The 25,046-nt window shown below is 43.6% G+C and overlaps 1 protein-coding gene across 3 annotated transcripts in view; it reads left to right on the top strand.

Moving 5' to 3' along the window:
- Window positions 1-796: 796 nt before the first annotated feature.
- The window catches only part of TNIK (TRAF2 and NCK interacting kinase), a 450,083-nt gene continuing 425,833 nt past the window's right edge, over window positions 797-25,046 (top strand). For all 3 annotated transcript variants that reach the window (XM_030217217.1, XM_030217218.1, XM_030217216.1), the window contains exon 1: window positions 797-1,060. In XM_030217217.1, coding sequence (XP_030073077.1) covers window positions 1,004-1,060 — 57 coding nt within the window. In that variant the 5' untranslated portion in view covers window positions 797-1,003. The remainder of the gene's footprint in view (window positions 1,061-25,046) is intronic.

Below are 25,046 nucleotides of genomic sequence, written 5' to 3'. Positions count from 1 at the left end.
CCCCACCTGCAAAAGAAAAGTCTCCAGTTCTCCACGATTCAAAGCAGGTGGAACTATGCACGGCCATTCTAAAATACAGAACATGCTCTGAAGGACTGCTCAACCCAGGCTTCCTTTACATTTTTGCATGCCATTTGGCACATTTATTTCCTTATGTATTTACTGGGATTTATTAACTAGCTTTGTGAAGAGATTCACCCATACACATGTAAATAATGCCTCCCCCCTCCAAAAAAAAGCTATTTACACGCTGATACCATTATATTGAGCTTAATCTACTCTCCTCCTTCCTCCGCTTTCCCATTTTTCCTCCCTTCTCCCCCTTAACCTTCCTCCTCTTCTTTCTTCTCTTCCACCTGCCCATTTCTTTCCAGCTGTAGCCGGAACTCATCGTGGGGGGTTGGCGATGCAACGGAGGAGCGAGCGCATCAGAGCCCTTCCTTTTTCCTCGCAGCGTGCAAACAGCCCGTTCCCGGACCCACCACCGCCGCTTCACGTGCTCTAGGGTAGGGTTCCGCCTCGACCTCGCCCCCTCCCTCTTTTACAGTGGGGGGGGCGGGTCGTATCAAGAACGTGCCCCCGTGTGCCACGCCCCGGTGTGATCCTCCTCCCACCCCCCACCCAGCGTCGCACCAGGGCCAGCAGCACTCCAGTCTCCAAGGCGCTCCTTCCCCGGGGTACTGACCACGCCCCTCCCCGGCCTCGCCCCTCCCAGGATGCGCTGACAGGCGCTCGCGAGCAGCTCCCCAGCCTGGAGGAGGAGGAGGCGATCGGGTTCCTTCCTTGCAGCAGCCGGCTGAAGGCGAAGCATGTCCCATTTAAATGCAGCCACCCCTCGCCGCCGGTAGCCCTGCACCGCCCGCACCTTAGTCCCGGGAGGATCTCACGGGGTCGCTGCTTAGCTTTGATTTTACGGGTCGGATCGCGCGCGGGCTGGGCGAGAAGTGAATCGAAAGGGGAATAAAAGGGAAGATTTTGTCATTTTCACCGGAAAGAAGGAAACATGGCGAGCGATTCGCCGGCTCGCAGCCTAGACGAGATAGATCTGTCGGCTCTGAGGGTGAGGAAAACAAATCTTTCTTTTCCATCTTCATCTTAGACTGATTAAGTTTGCAATTTACGTGATCTGTGTGGCACATTTATGATATATATTTAAAAAAAAAAAACCAAGCACCACAACAGCTGATCTTCCGGGCAGCAATGGTGTATGTTCCTGTGACCGTGGGGTGCTCTATGGCTGGTCTGATGCTCTTTGCAGTTCAAAAGGTGTATAATTAACATAAATTTGCAATTAAATATTGCATGACATATTTTGGGGTATATTAACTTGCTTGCAGCCTTTTGTAAGTGGAAAAATTGCAGGCATTTGGGTGAAAGCATTTTTTCTTATTTGAAAAGACGTTTTTATAAATCCTGACTTTTAAATATATTTTTATTATTTTTTTCCAGTATTGTAAATTTTGTTTCAATATGTCTCCAGTAGCTGTTGAAGTCTGCCCGCTTTGTGCTGTTTCCCCTGTAATAGTTCATTGCAAGGTGCCCTGTAATGATCTTGTAGATTCTGGTAAGAATTTTTAAAGCCAGCCTTTCAGTCACTCTTATGGCTTTCTGCTGCGATCTTGTGGCTGTGACAAATTTTATTATTCCAGGTTCCAATTTGGAAAAAAAAAAGAAATTGGTCGGCTTTTGAATTCAAGCGTCTGACATTTCTTTTGTACAGCTGCAGTCGCTCGGAGCTCTAATGATCTGCATAATATGTACGTTCTGGTGAGCTGACTCAGCCCCTATAACACCGACTATAACCTCTGTATAGATTCTAATTTAATATTTGAATATTATTTGTCTTGGTTTTTCCTTAAAGATCACTGGAATGTGGTTGTTGTTTTTTTATAATTAGGTGCTCCAAACCAAAGTCTTTATTCTCCTCTATAAAATAATAAGCACTGCTGGCGGAACACTGAGGGAACGGTGGGACTACACAGAGAATTGAGGTGTGCTGGGGCTTTGATGCATTAGGCTCACAACCGTGGGACTTTCCTCTAAATTTAATATACTTTTGCAGGGCAATTAAGTGTTTATTTTTCTTATCGATTGTGGATGTTTGTTGTAAAGCGCTGGAGATTGTTTACTTTTTTTTTTTAATTCTTCATTGTAAGAGGCTTCCACTTTCTCTCAGGGCATTGATATCAGAAGTTGAAGTGGGAAACTGAACCTTTAAAAATGTAAGATAGCCTGGACTGACCATAAGGGGGAATTATGAATGCTTTTTGTATGAGCAGATTTTTCCCCCTAGTAACATAGTAAATGACAGCAGATAAAGACCTGTAGGGTCCACAGTGATGGGGTGAACTTTTATTCCCTAGAAACCCTGGGGCTAATATTTCCCTTAATGATTTCAAAGATTGACATTTTATAGAGCTTTTCCTTTCTCTCTTTTTTTTTTACATTTTTTTTACTTCTTGTAGTATAGGTCAGTATCTACATGATCAGGACGTTTGATACGAGACAGTGTGTCAGTATTTTGGAAGAAATATGTGAAACACAGAAAAAGTAGTCATTACACATTACCCAACAGGTAATCTGATGTGTTTAGCAATGCCCCTTCAGATGGTGGTGTGCGTTTTCTGCCGTATTAACAGTTAATATGCGGTAACTACCTCAGAACTGTAAAGATCGTTTCCTGCCCATTCTTTATCCCAGAATGGTGTTTTCTGCATAAGCTGTTTACTGGAGATAACAGTTTGCACATGGTAACTCCTATATTAAACAGCTAATGCAGCTTTGTAAATAGAGGCCTAACAGCTAGTCATTTGATGCGTTTTCTATTAAAAATGCAATTCCTTAGCAAACAAGGATTACATTATTATTTTTATTTATAATTTATTGCATTTGTATCCCACATTTCCCCACCTATTTGCAGGCTCAGTGTGGCTTACATTATTCCGTCATGGCGATGGCCATTTCCGGAGTGAGCGATACACGTGGTATTACATTAGAACATGATTGACATAGTAGATTAAACAGTCAGTTATAAAGAGTTCATGATCAGAATTAGAGATAGGGTGGTATTGCGTTAAAGTTTATTCGTGGTAGAGTAGTCTTTGGTAGTCCAGTATAGTGAGTTGGGTTTTACTGTATACTCTGTCCTCCTAGTGCAAAAGCAATTAGAAAACTTCATGAAAGTATATAAGTAATATTCACGTTTTTAAGGACAAGCAGGAAGTCCACAAAAAAGCCTGTTTCTGATTGTATAACACAGGCCCTCTTTCCTTCGTATGCTTCTTCTCCCCCAAGGAGCTTCCCAAAGGGGCTGCCCCTTTTGTTTCACTCATTGGGTAACAACCTGTACATATTCATCCAATGGCAAATGTGATAGAAAAAGAAGCAGCATTTTCATCACTGCCCTGCTTACACAAATGCCATTCACTGCAGTTGGGTTCCCTTTTTCCTGTCTTTTTTTGTTACATTTGTACCCCTGCGCTTTCCCACTCATGGCAGGCTCAATGCGGCTTACATGGGGCAATGGAGGGTTAAGTGACTTGCCCAGAGTCACAAGGAGCTGCCTGTGCCTGAAGTGGGAATTGAACTTAGTTCCTCAGGACCAAAGTCCACCACCCTAACCACTAGGCCACTCCTCCACTGTTGCTACTATTTGAGATTCTACATGGAATGTTGCTATTCCACTAGCAACATTCCATGTAGAAGTCGGCCCTTGCAGATCACCAATGTGGCTGCGCAGGCTTCTACATGGAATGTTGCTAGTGGAATAGCAACATTCCATGTAGAATCTCCAATAGTATCTATTTTATTTTTGTTACATTTGTACCCTGTGCTTTCCCACTCATGGCAGGCTCAATGCGGCTTACATGGGGCAATGGAGGGTTAAGTGACTTGCCCAGAGTCACAAGGATCTGCCTGTGCCTGAAGTGGGAATGGAACTCAGTTCATCAGTTCCCCAGGACCAAGGTCCACCACCCTAACCACTAGGCCACTCCTTGTGCTAGCCATCTGCTACCTGCTGTATGTTAGATTGTTTGCTAGGCTGATGGAAGTTTGTCTTAATCCCCTCACCCTGGCACTCCTTCAATACATGTATTAGAGCAGGATGCTCAACAGCCTCGGTCTAAATTTGACAGATGCAGAAAATGTTGTAGAAAGGAAGAGGTGACAGGTAGACCTTGAAGTTCTCTCAGATAGGAGACAGGATAACTTTCGGCGGATAGTTATATAAGATGTGACTTTTTTTTTTCCTTTTTCTATATGGCAGCGTGGGTTTTTATTCTTGCAGAGTGAGCATTTTGTGTGCAGTGATGAGGTGGTGTTATTTATTTATTAGGATTTATTTACCATCTTTTTGAAGGAATTCATTCAAGGCGGTGTACAGTAAGAATACATCAAACATGAGCTATAGACAATTACAGCAGTAAAAATATTCAAATAACAATACAAAGTATGGCAGAGTACACTGCTTACAATGTCAACACAATACGTAATAGAATATTTTAATTGACAGTGTTAGGGTATAAGCAAAGATGGGTCACATAGGTAAGAGAGTAAGAGGAGTTAGATAGTAAGGTGACTTATTATTATTATTATTATTAACATTTGTATAGCACTAATTTTTAAAGAAAGGTGCACATGATGTCAGAGAGATGGATAAATATTATCTCAGCTAGGGTATGAGTGGATAAACATGTCTGTGCAGTCCGTGTCACTCCTTGTGTGTGTGAGTGAGACTAACAAGTTAGTTACTTCTTCCATTAGGCCTGGTTGACGAGCCAAGCTTTAACCTGCTTCCTGAAGTAGAGATAGTCTTGTGTTAAGCGGAGCCTTTCAGGCAGTACATTCCAGAGTGTGGAGGGTACTCCGGAGAAGGCTCGCTTGCAGGTATCACATCGTGTAATGTCTTTTGGAGAGGGTGTGGTTAGTGGTAGTCCTTGAGAGGACCATAGTATCCTTGGCGGTGTGCAGAGGGTCATCTTTTCTTCAAGTACTTGGGGCCATTTCCTTTCAGGGCCTTGAAGATCAGACATAGAGTTTTAAATTTAGCCCTGTATTGTACTGGTAGCCAGTGAAGTGTTTTGCAAAAATGGTATGATGTGGTCACGTCACTTGCAACCTTCTATTAATCTTGCTGCAGCATTCTGAATGAATTGGAGCTGGTGCAGGCCCTTTGTAGTCAGACTGTTGTAGAGTACATTACAGTAATCCAGTCTTCTTGTTATCATGACATGCACAACTGAGATAAGATTTACCTTCTCGATGTAAGGAGAGAGGCAGCATAGCTGTTCCAAAGAGTAGAGCAGCTCTTGAAGGTTGCTTGGATTTGGGAAATCATAGTAAGTGTTGAATCTAACTGTATTCCAAGGTTCCTGACTTGTGATTTAAGGGGGAGTTTGTACTTCTCAAAATGGATTTTGATGTCAGGTATGTATCCACTTGTGTTAGGGACCCAGATAAGCTCAGTTTTACTTTGGTTCAGGCAAAGTTTGTTGTGTTTAGCCCATTATTGAACTGATGTTAGACAGATCAGTTTATTCAGGGCTGTAGGTAAGTCAGGTTCAATGGGTATGAGTAGCCGCATATCATCCGCATAGATGTAGAACTGAGTATCCATTGACCGAATCATCTCATCTAGTGGCTTGAGGTAGATATTGAACACAATATGTGACAGTATCGATCCTTGTGGTACCCCACAGCCCAGCGCCCATGGTGGCGATGAGTTGCTGCCAAACATTATGGATTGTTGCCTGTCTGATAGGATCTAAACCAAGCAAGTACTTGTTCCATTGATACCTGTTTCTGTCAGTCGTGCTAGCATGATATCATGATCCACAGTGCCAGAAGCTGATGAGAAATCTAGCAGTACTAAAACCGAGGCAAATCTCCTGTCTCAGTTTTTGTGAAGATCGTCTAGTAGGGATACGAGGACCGTTTCTGTTCCGTAACCGAGTCTGGATCCAGATTGGCATGGATCTAGCCAGTCACTGAGTTGAACACAAGAGTGTTTGTTCAATAAGTTTCCCTAGAGATGGGATGTTGGATAATGGCCAGTAACTTTCAAGTTTGTCCTGGTCAAGGTTGCTTTTTCTTTAGCAAAGGGTGAACCACTGCCCTTTTTAATTCTGTTGGTAGTTGTCCAATTTGATGTTTCCATTATGTTGTCTGTTCAGAAGGAGAGTGAAGAACGGGAGGAGAGCAGATGTGTACATTGGTCCTACAGGTTTGTAGCTATAAAGCTGTGTCTTATAGGCTTCTGACACAATGTTTTGGGCAGCTATAGCCAAGAAAGTGAGCTGTGATTGTAGCTCACTGTGCCTCAGCGATCTGGTGTCTGATTTTTAAAAAAAACTCACATTCTTAGTGTGCTTCACCGTGCAAAAAGAATATATTGGGTGAGTTAATACTTCAGCAGTGCTGAGAAACCTCGCTTTCAATATCTCAGCTTAACATTTCCCAGCAGCATCAATGTACTCAGTGCTGTACAAGATAATTTATATTAAGTACCTCTGCCCCAAGGGTTTGCGATCTATGTTGGAAATCAACATGCATAAATCAAGTTTACATAATGAGCGGTATATAGGGGATATGAATTGGTGTTGCAGCCTTTTGTTCCAGTTATAGTACTCTTGGATATAAATCATGCCAGCATCAAATTTTTTTGCTTATCTCAAAAATTGCAGAGTACTAGAACAGGCTGTTTTATAGCTGACTTGGGATGCTGAATGTGGTTTTAATTGACTTTTTTTTTTTCTGCTAGGAAGCATGAAGGCATTTTATGGACTGAGGATTCATTTGCCACTGTTCTCTCACCCCCCCCCCCCCCCCAGCTCTCACACCACACACGAGGTGGCATAAGGTTAAATTAATGGTCCATAAGCAATAATTTTGGAAAAGCCACCAGATTTTTTTGGGGGGGGATCTGCCACTTTCGGGGTCCCCTCCTTCCCCTTGGTCAGAGTTTGTACCACTTCATGCTCTTAAGGAGAAGAAAGGTCTGGTTAAATTCAACCTTAACTTTGTCCCATATATACAACCAAGGGAAGTATAGTGAGGGAATCCTGCCAGTTGAGCTGTCCTTGGTAGATGTTGCAAAATTTACGTCTTTTTGAAGTCAAAACTTGGGTTCTTAAATAAGCAGAACTTCCATTTGGCAACTGTACATACAGTGATCGGGGATGTGAGTCATCGGTGCTCATCCACGGAAGGTCACTTCAGTGCTTTCCTTTCATGGTGTTGGAGGGGGGCCGTGGGGAAGCAAGAAACCTTGGCAAAAGAGCGAAGATATGCATGTTGTAAATGTTCTTCCTTCATTTCTGGTGCACTTTTATTAAATAGAAAAGTGTGCATTTCTTAGAGCAGTGGAATGAACTGTAGCCTGGTTACAGAGGGCAAGTATTTGTATAATGACGTGTCGTGTGTATGACGAAAAATGGAGGCTACTTAGGAACAAGGCACTCGCAGAAAAGCTGCTCTCCCACTTGGGTGTACTTTTGGCAGTTGTAGAATATGTTTACAGATTGTGTCAAGAGGGTGCAATGGAGGGGCTGGGACCCTTTGAGCTACATTTGAAATGTTTGAACGCCTGCTAAAATGAAAAAGAAAGAGATGGGAGCGGACCAATTCAATTCCAACACCAGAGTGGAGGAGTGGCCTAGTGGTTAGGGTGGTGGACTTTGGTCCTGAGGAACTGAGGTCGATTCCCACTTCAGGCACAGGCAGCTCCTTGTGACTCTGGGCAAGTCACTTAACCTTCCATTGCCCCATGTAAGCCGCATTGAGCCTGCCATGAGTGGGAAAGCGCAGGGTACAAATGTAACAAAAATAAAATAGATACTATTGGAGATTCTACATGGAATGTTGCTACTATTGAAGATTCTACTTGGAATGTTGCTATTCCACTAGCAACATTCCATGTAGAAGGCTGCACAGGCTTCTGTTTCTGTGAGTCTGACGTCCTGCACGTACGTGCAGGATGTCAGACTCACAGAAGCAGAAGCTTGCGCGGCCACATTGGTGATCTGCAAGGGCCAGGCACAGGCAGCTCCTTGTGACTCTGGGCAAGTCACTTAACCTTCCATTGCCCCATGTAAGCCGCATTGAGCCTGCCATGAGTGGGAAAGCGCAGGGTACAAATGTAACAAAAATAAAATAGATACTATTGGAGATTCTACATGGAATGTTGCTACTATTGAAGATTCTACTTGGAATGTTGCTATTCCACTAGCAACATTCCATGTAGAAGGCTGCACAGGCTTCTGTTTCTGTGAGTCTGACGTCCTGCACGTACGTGCAGGATGTCAGACTCACAGAAGCAGAAGCCTGCGCGGCCACATTGGTGATCTGCAAGGGCCAGGCACAGGCAGCTCCTTGTGACTCTGGGCAAGTCACTTAACCCTCCATTGCCCCATGTAAGCCGCATTGAGCCTGCCATGAGTGGGAAAGCGCGGGGTACAAATGTAACAAAAAAAAAAAAAAGAGTTAAGTAAAAAAATAGTATTTATTTGTTTACAGGTCCCTGAATTACAATTTCACCTCTTAATAAGTCCTTAAAATGCAAATGAATAACTTCAATAAATAGACTCAATGCAGATCAGCGGTTTTGGCGCAGTAGTACCTGCTTTAGGAGTCAGTAGTTCAGTATAGTAGATTATGAATAGCAATTTTCACAAACTCGTGAAAGGAAAGTGCCAGTTGTACAAAATAACAGCATCTATGTAAAAATATATTGAGAGATGAACGGCAACACCTCTGTCTCATGACAACAGCATTCTAAATGCAGTTGCTGCTTTTATTGAAGACTAGTAAAACATGCCCGTTTCTGGAGCAAATGAAACGGGCGCTAGCAAGGTTTTCCTCCCGAACCCTCCCCTCCCCTCCCTCCCTACCCACCCCTTCTGCGTTGTGAAGCCACTGACCGCCATTGTTGCGGAGCTCATCAACGCACGCCACCTTCATCTCCCGAGTTGTAAAGCCACTGACGCCATTGCTCCGCCCTCGACGTCATCACATTTGACGCGAGGGCGGGGCCCAGACATAGCGATTTCGGTGGCTTCACAACCACGAACCCTTCGAACCGGAAGGAAGTGCCCGCAGGTACTGACAGTGACGTCAGTGTCCTCAGAACGTTGAGGGTGAGTTTTATTATATAGGATATTCATTTGCATTTTAAGGATTTATTAAGAGGTTAAAGAATTGTAATTCAGGGACCTGTAAACAAATAAATAACACTTTTTTTACTTAACCCTGGTGTTGGAATCGAATTGGTCCTCCCCATCTCTTTGTTTTTTTTATTTTGTTTTGGTTATTTTTTTTTTTTTTTTGTGCTGGGATTTTGTCTTCTCCTTTTGTTTTCTTAACACCTGCTAAGAAATGTCATTTGCTGGTTCATTCCTCATATTTCCAGATCAAAGCCAGCAAATCCGGTGCGGTGAGTAGTATTGCTTCATTGCCAGAAACTGAGTGCTGAGTCAGATCTTTCATGGGGAACGCTGCCTTTGTTTCATCATTCCTCTTGCAAATAACTCGCCGTTTTGAATGAATGAGGCCTTACTTATCCTATGTGATGGTAATGTTCTGAACCAAAACTGTAAATGGATGCATGTTGATTTAGGAATGCCACATTAAAAAAACTAAAAACGAACAAAAAAATCTCACTATTCTGTTGTTGTAGAATACAATCTACAAATTAAAGTGTTATCTTGAGGATTGCAGAAAAATATTGGATTGCTGAGATGAGCCATCTGGCAGAAAGAAGGGGTGGGTTGATCACTGAGATGGAAGTCAGGGGTTACATTGGCTTTTTTGAGATGCCACGGTCAGAAGACAGAAATTTGTATCAATGAGGTTTTTGGTCCTCTCCAGACTGATGTATAAGGACACTTTTGGATCCAGGGAAATTGCAGTAAGCTGCTTCAAATGTAAATCTTGTGGGGCTTATTTATTTGTAAATGTTTTTTATTGATGGCTGAAGGATCGTAACATTGTCAACAGTACAGTATGTAAATACATAGGTAATTAAAGTTTGTAAAGTACCTTACAACTTGTCATCAAATTTTTAAAAGAGTTTTCGCCCCCCCCCCACACCCTCATATATATGTTAATATAACAGAGTTCCGACCCTAATACTGTTCTGCCATGCAATATAAAGCATTCATACCAAGCACAGGAGAGGCCTGATTCTTCCGACACTCCCCTTCTTCATGAACAGCAAAAATCTCCAAAGCAATACCCCCGTTCCAAATAACCCATCCTGCCCCCCACCCTAAGGTATACATACTAACAATACAGGGGACATAGAAACCAGAGGCAGATTTCCACATTAATGCCTATAATGGTAGGATTAAGAAGGAGGCTACCTGCTCGATGGGAGAGGCAGCGTAGATAAGGCTCCCAGACCATCCAAAACCATTTTCTCCCCTTTGCAGTGAAAAAGGCAGAACGAGCCTCCCAGGTTAACAAATCAATTTGTTCCCATATGGATTATTATGGGAACATTGGACACTAATGGGTTAATAGCAACTGAAGTGCCACTGATTAGGAACATCTCTCATGTGGGGCTTGTTAACTGGTGTCTCTTCACATTGGTGAGATTCACCACTAGGAGCCAGTTAACACGTGAGTTAGCATGCACTAAGTACTCCATGTTAACTGTTATCGTGTCCATGTGTTTACAGCATTGCTAATTCCTGCCCCTAAGAGAAGAATTTATAGCTTTGAACTTAACAAGGAGGCTGTTGCTTGGCTTTAAGGCTTTGCATTCTCTAAATAAGTCTCAAGGTGCTGTAAAATGTCATTTTTGTATTGTTTTAATGTTGGTTTAATCGGAGATACCAGAGCTTTCACAGAGCCCAGTTCTCTGCAAGTCTAGTAAAGTTGATGGAACAGTTGGTATATAAAAAGCAGCCCTCTATCCGTGCAGAGGAGCATTCTGATTTAGGTACGTACTGGTTTTTTCGCTATGTTCGTCACTCGATTTTTTGTCATTTACCACAAAACGTCCAAAATCGGATTTAGATGTCATTTTGAAAATGCCCCTCATTATCTTCTATTTTTATAATTTGCAATTTAAAAAAAATTGAGAGAGAAAGAAATTAGTACTGGAGGAAACTGACACTTTCAATCAACTAAACATAAAGGAATCCTGTTCAGAAGGAATGGAACCTAAGGAGCTTAGCTGAGATTGGGTGGCAGAGCCGGTGGCGGGAGGCGGGGATGGTGCTGGGCAGACTTATACGGTCTGTGCCAGAGCCGGTGGTGGGAGGCGGGACTGGTGGTTGGGAGGCGGGGATAGTGCTGGGCAGACTTGTACGGTCTGTGCCCTGAAAAGGATAGGTACAAATCAAGGTAAGGTATACGCAAAAAGTAGCACATGTGAGTTTATCTTGTTGGGCAGACTGGATGGATCGTGCAGGTCTTTTTCTGCAGTCATCTACTATGTTACTATGTAACTAAAAAAAAAAAAAAAAAAAAAAGATGGGTGTGAGATTACCAACGCAGTAAAGCAATTATACCAGAGTAATCCACAAAATTGTCAAATTATGAAACAATGAAAATAATCAATTGAACAAAAGGAAGGAAAAGCCTCAAAGAAGCTCAATTCCCAAACGCAGGTTAGAGAGCTGGTATGATCTAAATAGATCTTTGCTTCCTCATGGGCAAAAACCTTCCCAAAGTAACATTTTATGCTTCAAAATAGTGCTCATGAGAAATGAAAATCACTTATCTCAAAGAATAAAGGCAAAGCACTTCCAGCAACATATAATAGATGGTTCAGGATACAAACATGTCCCCGGGCCAATGGTGGCAAGCGTTTCGTTGAAAACTGCTTCAGGGTCCCAAAAGGCAAAAAAATAAGATTTGAATAGAGCGTAAGACTGTTGTTCGCAGCGCTCTAGTCAAATCTAGCCCAGTATCCTGTTTCCAACAGTGGCCAATCCAGGTCACAAGCACCTGGCAGAAACCCAAACAATAGCAACATTCCATTCAGATTCTCAAATAATAGCAACATTCCATGTAGAAATCCACATAGTAGCAAGATTCCATTCAGAGTCTCAAATAGTAGCAACATTCCAACAGTGGCCAATCCAGGTCACAAGTACATGGCAGAAACCCAAATAGTAGCAACATTCCATTCTACCAATCCCAGGGCAAGCAGTTGCTTTCCCGTGTCTGTCTCACTAGCAGACTGTGTACTCTTTGTCCAGGAATTTGTTCAAACTTTTTAAAACCCAGATACGCTAACCGCTACTGCATCCTCCGGCAAAGAGTTCCTGAGCTTATCTATTCGTTGAGTGAAAAAATATTTCCTATTTGTTTTAAAAGTATTTCCATGTAATTTGAGTGTCCCCTATTCGTTGTACTTTTTGAGTAGAGAGGTGTGGTAGCCATGTTAGTCCACTTTTAAAGGTAATTAATAGAAGTAAAACAAAATAAAACATGGAAAAGAAAATAAGATGATTCCTTTTTATTGGACATAACAATACATTTCTTGATTAGCTTTCGAAGGTTGCCCTTCTTCGTCAGATCGGAAATAAGCAAATGTTGGTAGATGACAGTATATATAAGTGAAACAAATCATTTCAGTGACAGTCTAACAGGATGGGGGTGGATAGGTGAGAGACAGGAAGAGTCAGGTAGATGAGGGACAGGGAGATAAGCATTGAGACAGGAGGGTGACAAAGCAGTACAATTTTATGGTTTATAATAATGGGCTAGAAAACCCAGATCTTTAAGTCCTGTCTGGTGGGTGTCAAAATATTTAATCATTCTGACTTCAAAGGTCTTACGTTCCTGTATTGTTTTAAAGTTCCCTTTCAGGAGTCTTACCATGAAATCACTGGTACAGTGTTTTGGTTTTGTAAAGCGCTTCCCCACAGGCGTGACATCTTTATTGGTACTAGCATTTTTCATATGGTGTATATGTAAATTAAATCTCTTCTTTAGCATCTAACTTGTTTCTCCAATGTAGCAGCCTTCGTTGCATTTTTTTACACTGAATGATTATTTCCGATCTGACGAAGAAGGGCAACCTTCGAAAGTTAATCAAGAAATGTATTAAGTTATGTCCAATAAAAAAGGTATCATCTTATTTTCTTTTCCATGTTTTATTTTGTTTTATTTGTACTTTTTGAAGGAGTAAAAAATGTATTCACTTTTACTCATTCTAAAGCACTCAGGGTTTTATAGACCTCACTCATATCTCCCCTCAGTTGTCAAGCTGTAGAGCCCTAACCTTTAGCCTTTCCTCATATGAGAGGAGTTCCATCCCCTTTATCATTTTGGTCACTCTTCTGTGAACCTTTTCTAATTCCGCTATATCTTTTTTGAGATACGGCAACCAGAACTAAACGCAATACTCAAGGTGTGGATGCACCACGGAGCGATACAAAGGCATTATAGTATTTTCGGTCTTATTCACCATCCCTTTTCTAATAATTCCTAGCATCCTGTTTGTTTGTTTTTGGCTGCTGCCACACACTGGGCAGAAGATGTCAGCATATTGTCTACAATGACACCTAGATCCTTGTCTTGGGTGCTGACCCCCCCAAGGTGGACCCTAGCATCAGGTAACTTATGATTTGCATTGTTCTTCCCAACATGCATCACTTTGGATTTGTCCACATTTAAATTTCATCTGCCATTTGGATGCCCAGCCTTCCGGTTTCCTAAGGTTTTCCTACAATTTTTCACAGTCCGTATGTGTTTTAACAACTATAGTTTTGTGTCATCTGCAAATTTATCACCTCACTCAGTCCGATTTCCATATCGGATTTAATAATATGTTAAATAGCACTGGTCCCAGTACAGATCCCTGTGGCATTCCACTATTCACCCTCCTCCATTGAGAGAAATGGCCGTTTAACCCTACTCTGCTTTCTGTCCAATACCAACACCTAATTCGCAACAGAACATTGCCTCCTATCCCTTGACTCTTTAATTTTCTCAGGAGTCTCTCGTGAGGAACTTTTGTTGAAAGCTTTCTGAAAATCTAGATACACTACATCAACCGGCTCACCTTTTTCCGCATGTTGGTCACTGCGTTACGGTAATTTAAGTCAAGTTAGTGCCCTTTATCATATTAAGGAGCAAATAATTCAGGTTAGAACGCTAATGCAGCTTGATAACTCCCTTCACCCCAAGGGCCAGATACATTAGTAGGTCAGTATTCAGCCAGCGGTGGTCAACATTTCTTTAATCTCTGAACGGCGCTGGCTAAATTAGACCTGGGTATATGGTGCCGGGTAATATCCAAGCACTGGCACTGAGTATCTGGGTCATCAGTGGGGCCCGGAAATTATGGAACTACAGCTGTCACACTCACTTATCTAACTGGTCAAAGTCAGGACTACATTTTGTGCGGTCAGACTTCTCCAGTTAGCTGTGTGGACCCTAGCACTGAATTTTGCTGGTTCCCAAATAACTCCTGGCACCAGCCCAGCTCCTCCGCAGAACATCATGGCGGTCAGAGCTGGTATTCAGCAGCTCTGTCCGGTTAAGGGTCGTTGAATAATGAATAAAGAAGAGCAGAGGGCAGGCAGCGAGTGCGGCTACGCCGGAGACCGGCACTGAAGCAGGCTTCGGCTGGCGGGGGTTGGGGCCCCCGCCAGCAAAAGTATTTGTTTGTGAGGGGAAGCGGCAAGGAGGCGAGGTGAGGCAGTGGGGGGGGGGGGGGGCGGGGCGGCACTCAAAATGTGCCCCCAACCTCAGGCTCTGGCCCCCTCCCACCGTGAGGTCTGGCTACGCCCCTGGTTCACTTAACCTTCCATGCAAACAAGTAGATAAATAGTAGTACTAGTTTTGTAAGATGCTTATAGGGAACAGCCGTACTGAATTCTCTGAAGAGTGAAAAATCTACAACAGGGTAGATGCTGCGAGATAAATGGAATAATGGTCTAAAGCAGGCTTGTCCATCCTTTTTCTGTCAGGGACCACACGTTATATTTTGTAACGCTTGGAGGGCCAAAACACACACGCCATATTTTACTACTACTACTACTATTTAGCATTTCTATAGCGCTACAAGGCGTATGCAGCGCTGCACAAACATAGAAGAAAGACAGTCCCTGCTCAAAGAGCTTACAATCTAATAGACAAAAAATAAATAAAGTAAGCAAATCAAATCAATTAATGTGAACGGGAAGGAAGAGAGGAGGGTAGGTGGAGACGAGTGGTTACGAGTCAAAAGCAATGTTAAAGAGGTGGGCTTTCAGTCTAGATTTAAAGGTGGCCAAGGATGGGGCAAGACGTAGGGGCTCAGGAAGTTTATTCCAGGCGTCAAATAGTGGCAAAATATGACGATGCATCGCCCCTCTCCAGCTTTCACCCAGCCTCTGTCACTCATGTAACTCCTCCACTAACCTTCGCCCAGCTTCTCTCGCTCATGTAACCCCCTGCCACCAGCTTTTGCCCACTCTCTATCACTCAATTCACCTCCCCCCCCAGCCTTCACCCGCTCTTTCTTGCTCATGTAAATAGCCCCCTCCCCACACACACACACTTTTTTGCCTTACCTAGCTTTAGCTGCAGAAGAAACAGTGGGATTCCTGCTGCCCCATCACGACTTGGCTTTCTGCGATCTTGAGCCACATTGTGCCGGAAGTTTGGGTTGGTCTCATGGTTTCAAGTCTCATGAGGCTTGAAACCGTGAGGTCAGCTCAAACTTCTGGCACTGCACAGACCTCCGAGTTGCGGCAGGGAAGCAGGAATCCCGCGGTAAGCACCACAAGAATTTACCAAGCTTCTGAGGGCCAGAAAAAAAGCCTTGGGTGGGCCGGGTTCTGGCTCATGGGCTGTAGGTAGGACAAGCATGGTCCTAAAGCAAGGTAGTCCAACCTCAGTCCTCGAGGGCCGCAATCCAGTTGGATTTTCAGGATTTCCCCAATGACTATTTGTGATATCTATTTGCATCCACTACCTCCATTGTATGCAAATAAATCTCATGCATATTCATTGGGGAAATCTGGAAAACCCGACCTGGCGAAGGCCAAGGCCGGACACCCCCTGGTCTAAAGGTTGGAACTTACGGAGGTCCTTTTTTAGAACAGTTGTGCAGCGTCTATGCTCGCAAATGGCTTGCGTGACTATTGCCACTTTGCACATGTAAATGCCGCAAGTTGCTTAGATTTTAAGGAGGTGTGATATGGGTGGTTACAAAACTATTATTAGGTTTCCCATATTATAACAGCAATGCATATATATTTGTAAAACTTTCCTTATTGTTATTTACACCTGCTCCGAGGCATACATGTGAACTACCTGCTTGTTCGGACCTGGGGGTCTCCACTGGTGATTGCTGGGGCAAGTATGAGCTACCCGAGAGGAAATTCTGTTTACATTTTTTTTCAACTCCTTCATATTTACAGTCTTGTGAAATGTGGCCCTTACTTGTACATTGCTAGGTTGGCCACTTATACACTAGGGTACTACTAGTGCTTATAGAACTCCCAAGTAGGTGGAGTCAAGATGGCGGCTCGTGCTTGAGGTGCTGCGGGTCGAGTTTGCTGTTCTCTTAGACTTTTACGTCGAGGGTTTTTCCTAATGCCGCATACCAAGAGAAAGGGGACGGTAAAGGGCTTACCGCGGCCAGCCCTTGTTCCTACCCCTACTCAACAAACTCTCCTGCGATTCCTTTCGAGTACCCCAGCTGGAACCGGTGAGATGGACCCTGTGATTGGAGCGACCGGAGGAGCGGCGTCTCCACTAGGGGCTGAAACATCTTTGTCCCAACCGGAACTTAATCCACCGCTTTGCCCTGCAAATCTTCGGGCCGGCGATGAGGACTCAACGGAATCGGAAGGCGGTGACCGGAGGGCCTCGGACTGTGGTGCCGTGCCCCAGGAAGCAGAGGAGATGATCTTGGAGCTCGCTGCTCCCCAAGCGGTAACTTTGCAAACTATCTGGGCAGCTATTCAAAATTTAACTAAAACTGTTACTAAAACAGCTCAAGATACAGCGTCGATGGTTAACAAAATAGATTCTTTAACCCAAGCTCTTGAGTTTGCTAAACAAGAATCGTTAGCCCAAAGTGTACAGACGCAAACAGAAATTACCTCTCTTAAAAAGGTCACAGAAGCATTGATAGTTGATAAAATAAAGATGGCTTCAAAGTTGGAACAAATAGAACTCCAAGTAATACCACACCCCTTTTTTTTTTCTGTGTGGAATCCGTACTTGATGGCAGAAGGCTCCATGTTCAGCAGAGCCTTTTGTAATGTATGTAAGGAGCTGTGAATATCCCAGCCTGGATATCCTGTGCAGAATGTGTGTGTGCAAAAGTGTAAAAGCATGTATCTGGGCAGAAAGATTCATTAGCTACTTATTAATTCAGAGGAGAAGACCTGCCAACTGCCAAACAGGAAAGCAATCTGAGAGTAATTATCTTGGGTGATCTAAAGGTTGTCAGTCAGTGTAATAAATCGGGGGGAAATGAACCGTTTGCATGAGTGCATAAGGAGAGGTAGATCCATCAGGAAAAAGATAAATTTGCCATTTCATAGGTAATTAGTAAGGCACAACCTCAAATAAGGCATTCAGTTCTAGAGGCCAAGATGGAACGACTACCAAATGCTACAGACTAAGCCTCCAACCCCAACCTTGAGCAGAGGTAGAGAGGCTCAAGGAACTCAAAGTATACTCTCAGGCTTTGAGGAAATCTGAAGAAATTCTATTTTCTCGGTAAATAAGGGCATAGTGTAGACTTCCAACAAAGTCGTACTAAGTAAATTTGAGAGAATTTAAGTGTGGTTGTGATGGATAGAGAGGACATTGGGAAGTGACAGAAGAAAGGGGAGGAGCCTAGATGTTGATTTAGGTAAGGAAAGGAAAGTAATTTGCCTTTAAGAGGAGACCAAAGAGGTGCCAGAGTAGCCGAGAGTAGTAGTATATCTGTGTTGGAGTCAATTAGCATGGAGTGCTGGTAAGACCTTGGAATGCTCTTGGCTAGAATTGAGGGTAGATTGCAGGTCACCTGACATAGTTGGGAGCCTAAATCCTTTTTTTATTGTACCAGTAATATTGGTGTTGCACTATACAAATTTTGGAGACCATATAGGTTCCTTCTTGAGATGTAGACGAAGAAGGGCCCTCTCGGTAAAAGAATGAGATGCAGAGGTACAATTTTAAGACTGAAAGGTGAAAAAGAAGGAATGTATGGAGAGTGACTAGGAAAAGGTTGAATCAATGGCACCGTTCACCTATAAAGGATGGGGGAAAGGACCACTGATAATTGGCAAGAACACCCATGTGATAGAGGAAGATCTCAGAATGTACGCAGAAATATCGTTTAACCTTCAGAAAGTGCAATTGCCAAATGTAGGAGAGGTGACACAGCGTTTACGTGTTTCTTGTTCTGGTGTTTCATGCACTATATGAACTCATTAATCTCTCTAAACAAGCCCAAATCTTTAGTTTTTTTCATATAGATGTTTAAAATATCTCTGTCTTCATCGTTAAAGTTGCAGCATATACACTCATATGTTTGCACTGGAAAGAACCGAATACACTGGCCGAGTGGCCATTTCCAGCGATGCTTTAATAACAGCAGTGAAGCAGGACTGCAGTTTCCATTAGCTGGAAGAAACGGTCATGTCTTCATCCCGAAAACAGCATTAGAGTACCTCATCCAAGACTTGTCACTTCTGTTTGAGATACTTGGACACCTCAATAGGATGTCGAGGTTTAAGGTTTGTTTGACCGCTGTTCATTATATTACAGCAAAGCAGTTTATGAAAAAAATTAAATAAAATCATTAACTGGGTCAGACACAGCTCGGTCTCAGATGAAGGAAAATAAACGTAAAACACATGTATAATCAAATGTTAGGGCAATCATAGTTCCATCCGCAGTTTTGAAGAAATCCTTACACCAGCGTTTCGGCAGCCTTTCTGCCTTCTTTAGGGGAACTGCAAATGCAAAACTTTGATATAGATAGGCTCGATAGAGAGACAAATAATCTTAACGCTCTCAAAATGCTCAGGAAAAGACTGTTTAAGATATTCAAAAATGATGACACCCTTAGCCTACAAGGACGAATGACCAAATATTGGCATTAGCTAGTTGGACTTTGAATGATGTCATCAGATCTTCAAAGGAGAGTGGGGAAAATTGTCCACTCAGTTCCAAACACTAAAACCAAGAAAACCAGTCGGTCAAAACCTATTCAAATGTGTCATTTTTAAATACAGTAGAATTTTGATTATCTGACATAAATGGGACCGACAGGTGGCTGGATAATTGAGAAGTTGGATAATACAGAAAAAGTGGATGAGGGATAAAAGAGAGGCATACTGAATACACATTTCAAAAGAGGCAGCAGTAACAAGAATTTACAAGGTTAATGTGTTCAATCTTTCCTAGCTCTGCAGCCTTATAACTAAACGTGACGCCAAGAAAGAGAGAGAGAGAAACCTGCACACGTCTCATTAACGATGCTGTGATATTACTACTACTACTACTATTTAGCATTTCTATAGCGCTACAAGGCGTACGCAGCGCTGCACAAACATAGAAGAAAGACAGTCCCTGCTCAAAGAGCTTACAATCTAATAGACAAAAAATAAAGTTAGCAAATCAAATCAATTAATGTGTACAGGAAGGAGGAGAGGAGGGGAGGTGGAGGCGAGTGGTTACGAGTCAAAAGCAATGTTAAAGAGATGGGCTTTCAGTCTAGATTAAAGGTGGCCAAGAATGGGGCAAGACGTAGGGGCTCAGGAAGTTTATTCCAGGCGTAGGGTGCAGCAAGACAGAAGGCGCGAAGTCTGGAGTTGGCAGTAGTGGAGAAGGGAACAGATAAGAAGGATTTATCCATGGAGCGCACGGGAAGGGGTTTGGGAAGGATGAGTGTGGAGAGATACTGGGGAGCAGCAGAGTGAGTACATTTATAGGTTAGTAGAAGAAGTTTGAACTGGATGCGAAAACGGATAGGGAGCCAGTGAAGCGACTTGAGGAGAGGGGTAGTATGAGTAAAGCGACCCTGGCGGAAGACGAGACGGGCAGCAGAGTTTTGAACCGATTGGAGAGGGGAGAGGTGACTAAGTGGGAGGCCAGCAAGAAGCAGATTGCAGTAGTCTAAACGAGAGATGACAAGGGTGTGGATGAGGGTTTTGATAGAGTGCTCGGAAAGAAAGGGGCAGATTTTACGGATGTTGTAAAGAAAGAAACGACGTCAGCTATCTACGTAGATAACTGACGTCAGAGGAGGGCGGACACAGGAAGAAAAAGGAGACATCGGAGGAGACAGAAGAGCTAAAGAATAGCTGATCCATCCTGTGCAGCGCCTTCAAACATAGGTGAGAGGCGCTGCACCGGCCATTATGGTGGAGGGGGGGTCCGGTGGGGGGGGGAGCGGCGGGGACGAATTCGGGGGGGCAGGGCATGGAGGTGGAGGAGTGCAGGAGGCGGAGCATTGCCGACTAAAGAAGAGAGACACAGGAAGGGAGGGGGAGCCCAGCAACTGCAAAGGTTTCATTTTTAAAAGCTTTTATTTCACAAACGGAGCAGCGGGGAACAGCGGGGACCTCGGGGGGGGGGGGGGGGGGGGGGGCAAGGCAAGGCCATCCATACAGGACGCTGCTGATGAGCGCCTTTGCCCCCTCCCGATCCTTTAATGTTTGTAGAGACATGCAGGGGAAAGTGGGGAGCCACGTGTTTGTGCTTTCTTTTTGTTCTTACGTTTCTGGCATGCGCAGAGCAGCCAGCAGCTGCTTTGCGCATGCTTTACGAGCCGATTACCGACGGGGATTAGTGCATCGTTCTTTCCAATACCGCACCAAACTTTTTGGGGCTGTGTTTTTGGAGCATGCTTCGTTATTTGAGATTCGGTAAAGGTTTTTACGTTTCTGATTTTTTTACGTTTGCTTGATGCATCTACCCCTTAGTGCATAGGGGACAGAGAGAAAAAAATAGACCAGTCCAACTCAAAATCTATTCTGTTTGGAGTCATAGTGACCAGCATTATTATACAAGAATTTTATCGTAATCCCCTTCTTGACAAAGAGGTTTAACATGATCAATTACAGACTAAGGGCCCTGTTTACTAAGGCGCACTAGCGTTTTTAGCGCGCGCTAAAAATTAGCACACGGTAACTGTGTAGATGGCCATAATATTCCTACGGGTGACTACACAGTTAATGTGCGCTAAAAGCACTAGCACGCCTTTGTAAACAGGACTCCAAATGAGTGACTATTAGCCACATAGGGCTAGATTCTGTGTATGGCGCCTGAAACATCTGCACCGAAAAAAATACGCCTAGGTGTATTCTATAAAGTACACCTAAATTTATGCCTAAATTTTCATCCGGATTATAGAATATGTCGAGCACTCATCCGTGCGACTAAATTTAGTCGTAGGCAGTTACGCCAAGTAAAACTTGGTATAAATCCCGCCGCCTGGGTGTATTCTGGGACTGGGTGTATTCTGAAACAACGCGCATGGGTTGAGAAACTCCCATGGCCATGCCCCCTTCTCAACTAAGAATTTACACGCATCACATTGCAGAATACGCTTAGACAGTTGTGCACGTAAATTCTAATTAATGCCAATTAGTGTCAGTTGCTTAAGTGGCAGTTATCGGCGCTGATTGGCTTGTTAACTAATTGCATGTAGAAATCCGGAATGTGACCGGATTTGCATGTGCAACAAGTCACGTCATTTAGAATCTAGGGATAATGTGCCAACTTCATTGCATCAGCCTTCTTTCTGTTGTCTGGGCCTTCGCATCTAAAGTCTAAGAACAGAAGCAGCAACATAAACCAACCAGTGGCTGTAGATGTATATAACTTTATTAACAAAGCACGTTAGGAGTCACGGACCAAAAAAGGGATCTAGGTGTCGTCGTTGATGATACGTTGAAACTTTCTGCTCAGTGTGCTGCTGCGGCTAAGAAAGCAAATAGAATATTAGGTATTATTAGGAAAGGAATGGAAAACAAAAATGAGGATGTTAAAAGTGCATTTGTATCGCTCCATGGTGCGACCGCACCTCGAATATTGTGTCCAATTCTGGTTGCCGCATATCAAAAAAGATATAGTGGAATTAGAAAAGGTGCAGAGAGGGGTGACGAAAATGATAAAGGGGATAGGACGACTTCCCTATGAGGAAAGGCTAAAGTGGCTAGGGCTCTTCAGCTTGGAGAAAAGGCAGTTGAGGAGAGATATGATATGATATGATATGAAGCATCTGTTCACGCTTTCCAAAAATACTAGGACTAGGGGGCATGCGATGAAGCTACAATGTAGAAAATTTTAAACGAATCGGAGAAACGTTTTCACGCAACGTGTAATTAAACTCTGGAATTCATTGCCAGAGAATGTGGTAAAGGCGGTTAGCTTAGCAGAGTTTAAAAAAGGTTTGGACGGCTTCCTAAAGGAAAAGTCCATAGACCGTTATTAAATGGACTTAGGGAAAATCCACTATTTCTGGGATAAGCAGTATAAAATGTTTTGTATATTTTTGGGATCTTGCCGGGTATTTGTGGCCTGGATTGGCCACTGTTGGAAACAGGATGCTGGGCTCGATGGACCTTTGGTCTTTCCCAGTATGCAATACTTATGTACTTTGATATTGGTATGTTTTAATGTTGTGTTACCATTTAATTGTTGCCTATCATGTTTCGGCCGTAGAATGCCTGCATCAGGGGCACAGTCAAATCCTTCTGTTAGGACAAGTATCACACTTTGAAAGAGATTACTCAGTGCGTCAAAGGTTGCCTATACTGGACTCCCAGGCCTTTGTAAGAAATGCATCACAGGATGTTGAAAAGCACTCATAAAAAGTACATGGTGGATTTGGATTTAACTCAAACTTTGCTGCCTCACAAGTAGAAGAAAGTCAGTGGATTATCACAACCACTGGAAATAAGAAGAACTAAACAACGACAGACAAACTGAACAGTGTCTACATGAGGCCTGCAATCCAGAAAATTGGATGGTTGACTTGCATCTGAATAGAAATCTGAATTCATCAGCGTGACTTTTTTTTTTTTATGGTTCAATCATTTTTATTGATGGTAATTGCAAAACACATGTACAAGTCACAGCAACAAAAACTAGTCTGATACACAGTCAAAATCAACAGGCTCAACACACCATCATGTCTTTATCCCCCGCCCCCGCTCCCCCCTACCCCTGCTCAACATGTAACAATAAACTTCTCTTGTGGCAGTCTGTCTGCATTTACAACATTCAACCTCTAGGATACACTACTAGTCCGGCAGTGGCTGCAATTGGCTCCAAACGGCCAACTAGGGCCCATACTCTTACGGTCCCCATGGAATGATCCACGGCTCAAGCAATGAGGAGCCACTGCTCGGAAATCCACGTTCCATCGGACTGAACATCTGGGTCGCAGACTTTTTTTTTTTTAAACATTTTGTGTGCATTTAAACTCAAATGCAGGCAGATTCTGAAATACAGGACATTTGGATAGTTTAATCCTGTGTCAGGACGTAACTTCACAACACGTAGACCCCGCTGTTAAACAGTAGAACATATATCATTCTATCCCTAGGTTAGCTATCCGTTGCTGAAAAGCTGGCATTAGGGTTTCTTCAGACTGCTGATGGAATTATGACAAGACTGTCAATATTCCCGTATGATGGGCTTTCATGCTATTTTGGGATGAAGAATTGTTTTAATAATAGGCTTGTAGTTCTCATTAGTTGGAACATTGCTGAAAATGTGCATGCTGTCAGCGTGTAACATTTTTTTTTTCTATTGTAAACGTGAAAGCCTGGAGGAAGGTACTTTTTATTTTATTTTGGATTTTGCTCACATCTTTTTCAGTAGTAGCTCAAGATGAGTTACATTCAGGTACACTAGCAGGCTTATTTTCGAAAGAGAAGGGCGCCCATCTTTCGACACAAATCGGGAGATGGGCGTCCTTCTCCCAGGGTCGCCCAAATCGGCATAATAGAAAGCCGATTTTGGGCGTCCTCAACTGCTTTCCATTGTGGGGACGACCAAAGTTCACGGGGGCGTGTCGGAAGCTTAGCGAAGGCGGGACTGGGGTGTGCCTAACACATGGGCGTCCTCAACCGATAATGGAAAAAAGAAGGGTGTCCCTGACGAGCACTTGGGTGACTTTACTTGGTTCATTTTTTCTTACGACCAAGCCTCAAAAAGGTGCCCGAACTGACCAGATGACCACCGAAGGGAATTGGAAATGACCTCCCCTTACTCCACCAGTGGTCACCAACCCCCTCCCACCCTAAAAAAAACTTTTAAAATATTTTTTGCCAGCCTTAAATGTCATACCCAGCTCCATGACAGCAGTATGCAGGTCCCTGGAGCAGTTTTAGTGGGTGCAGTGCACTTCAGACAGGCGGACCCAGGCCCATCCCCCCCCATACCTGTTACATTTGTGGTGGTAAATGTGAGCCCTTCAAAACCCACTGTACCCACATGTAGGTGCCCCCCTTCACTCCTTAGGGCTATGGTAGTGGTGTACAGTTGTGGGAAGTGGGTTTCGGGGGGGGTTTGGGGGGGCTCAGCACACAAGGTAAGGGAGCTATGCACCTGGGTGCCCGGTTGGTGTCCTGGCATGTCAGGGGATCCAGTGCACTATGAATGCTGGCTCCTCCCACGACCAAATGGTCATTTGGTCATTTCCGAGATTGGCATCCTCGGTTTCCATTATCGCTGAAAATCGGGGACGGCCATCTCTAAGGTCGACCTAAATTTTGCGATTTGGGCGTCCCCAACCGTATTATCGAAATGAAAGATGGACACCCATCTTGTTTCGATAATACGGGTTTCCCCGTCCCTTCGCCGGGACATCCTGCGAGGACGTCCTCAGGAAAACTTGGGCGCCCCTTTCGATTATGCCCCTCCACGTATTTCCCTGCCCCAAGAGGGTTGGAGGGTTAAGTAACTTGCCCAAGATTACAAGGAATTTGATTTATTTAGAAATGATGATAAAACCAAAAAGGCTGTGATCAGGAGACGCCGGGTTAACATGTAAAAGTGGCCTGAAAAAATTGCTGAGATGCTGGGTAGAAATAGGGTGAGAGGAGCAAGTAGCGAGTTTGCAGGAAAGAAGATGGTTAGTT

Source organism: Microcaecilia unicolor, chromosome 10 (genome assembly GCF_901765095.1).
Source record: "Microcaecilia unicolor chromosome 10, aMicUni1.1, whole genome shotgun sequence".
Classification (NCBI taxonomy): Eukaryota; Metazoa; Chordata; class Amphibia; order Gymnophiona; family Siphonopidae; genus Microcaecilia; species Microcaecilia unicolor.
Note: the sequence above shows the minus strand (reverse complement) of the source record. Positions and strands in the feature narration are given on the sequence as shown.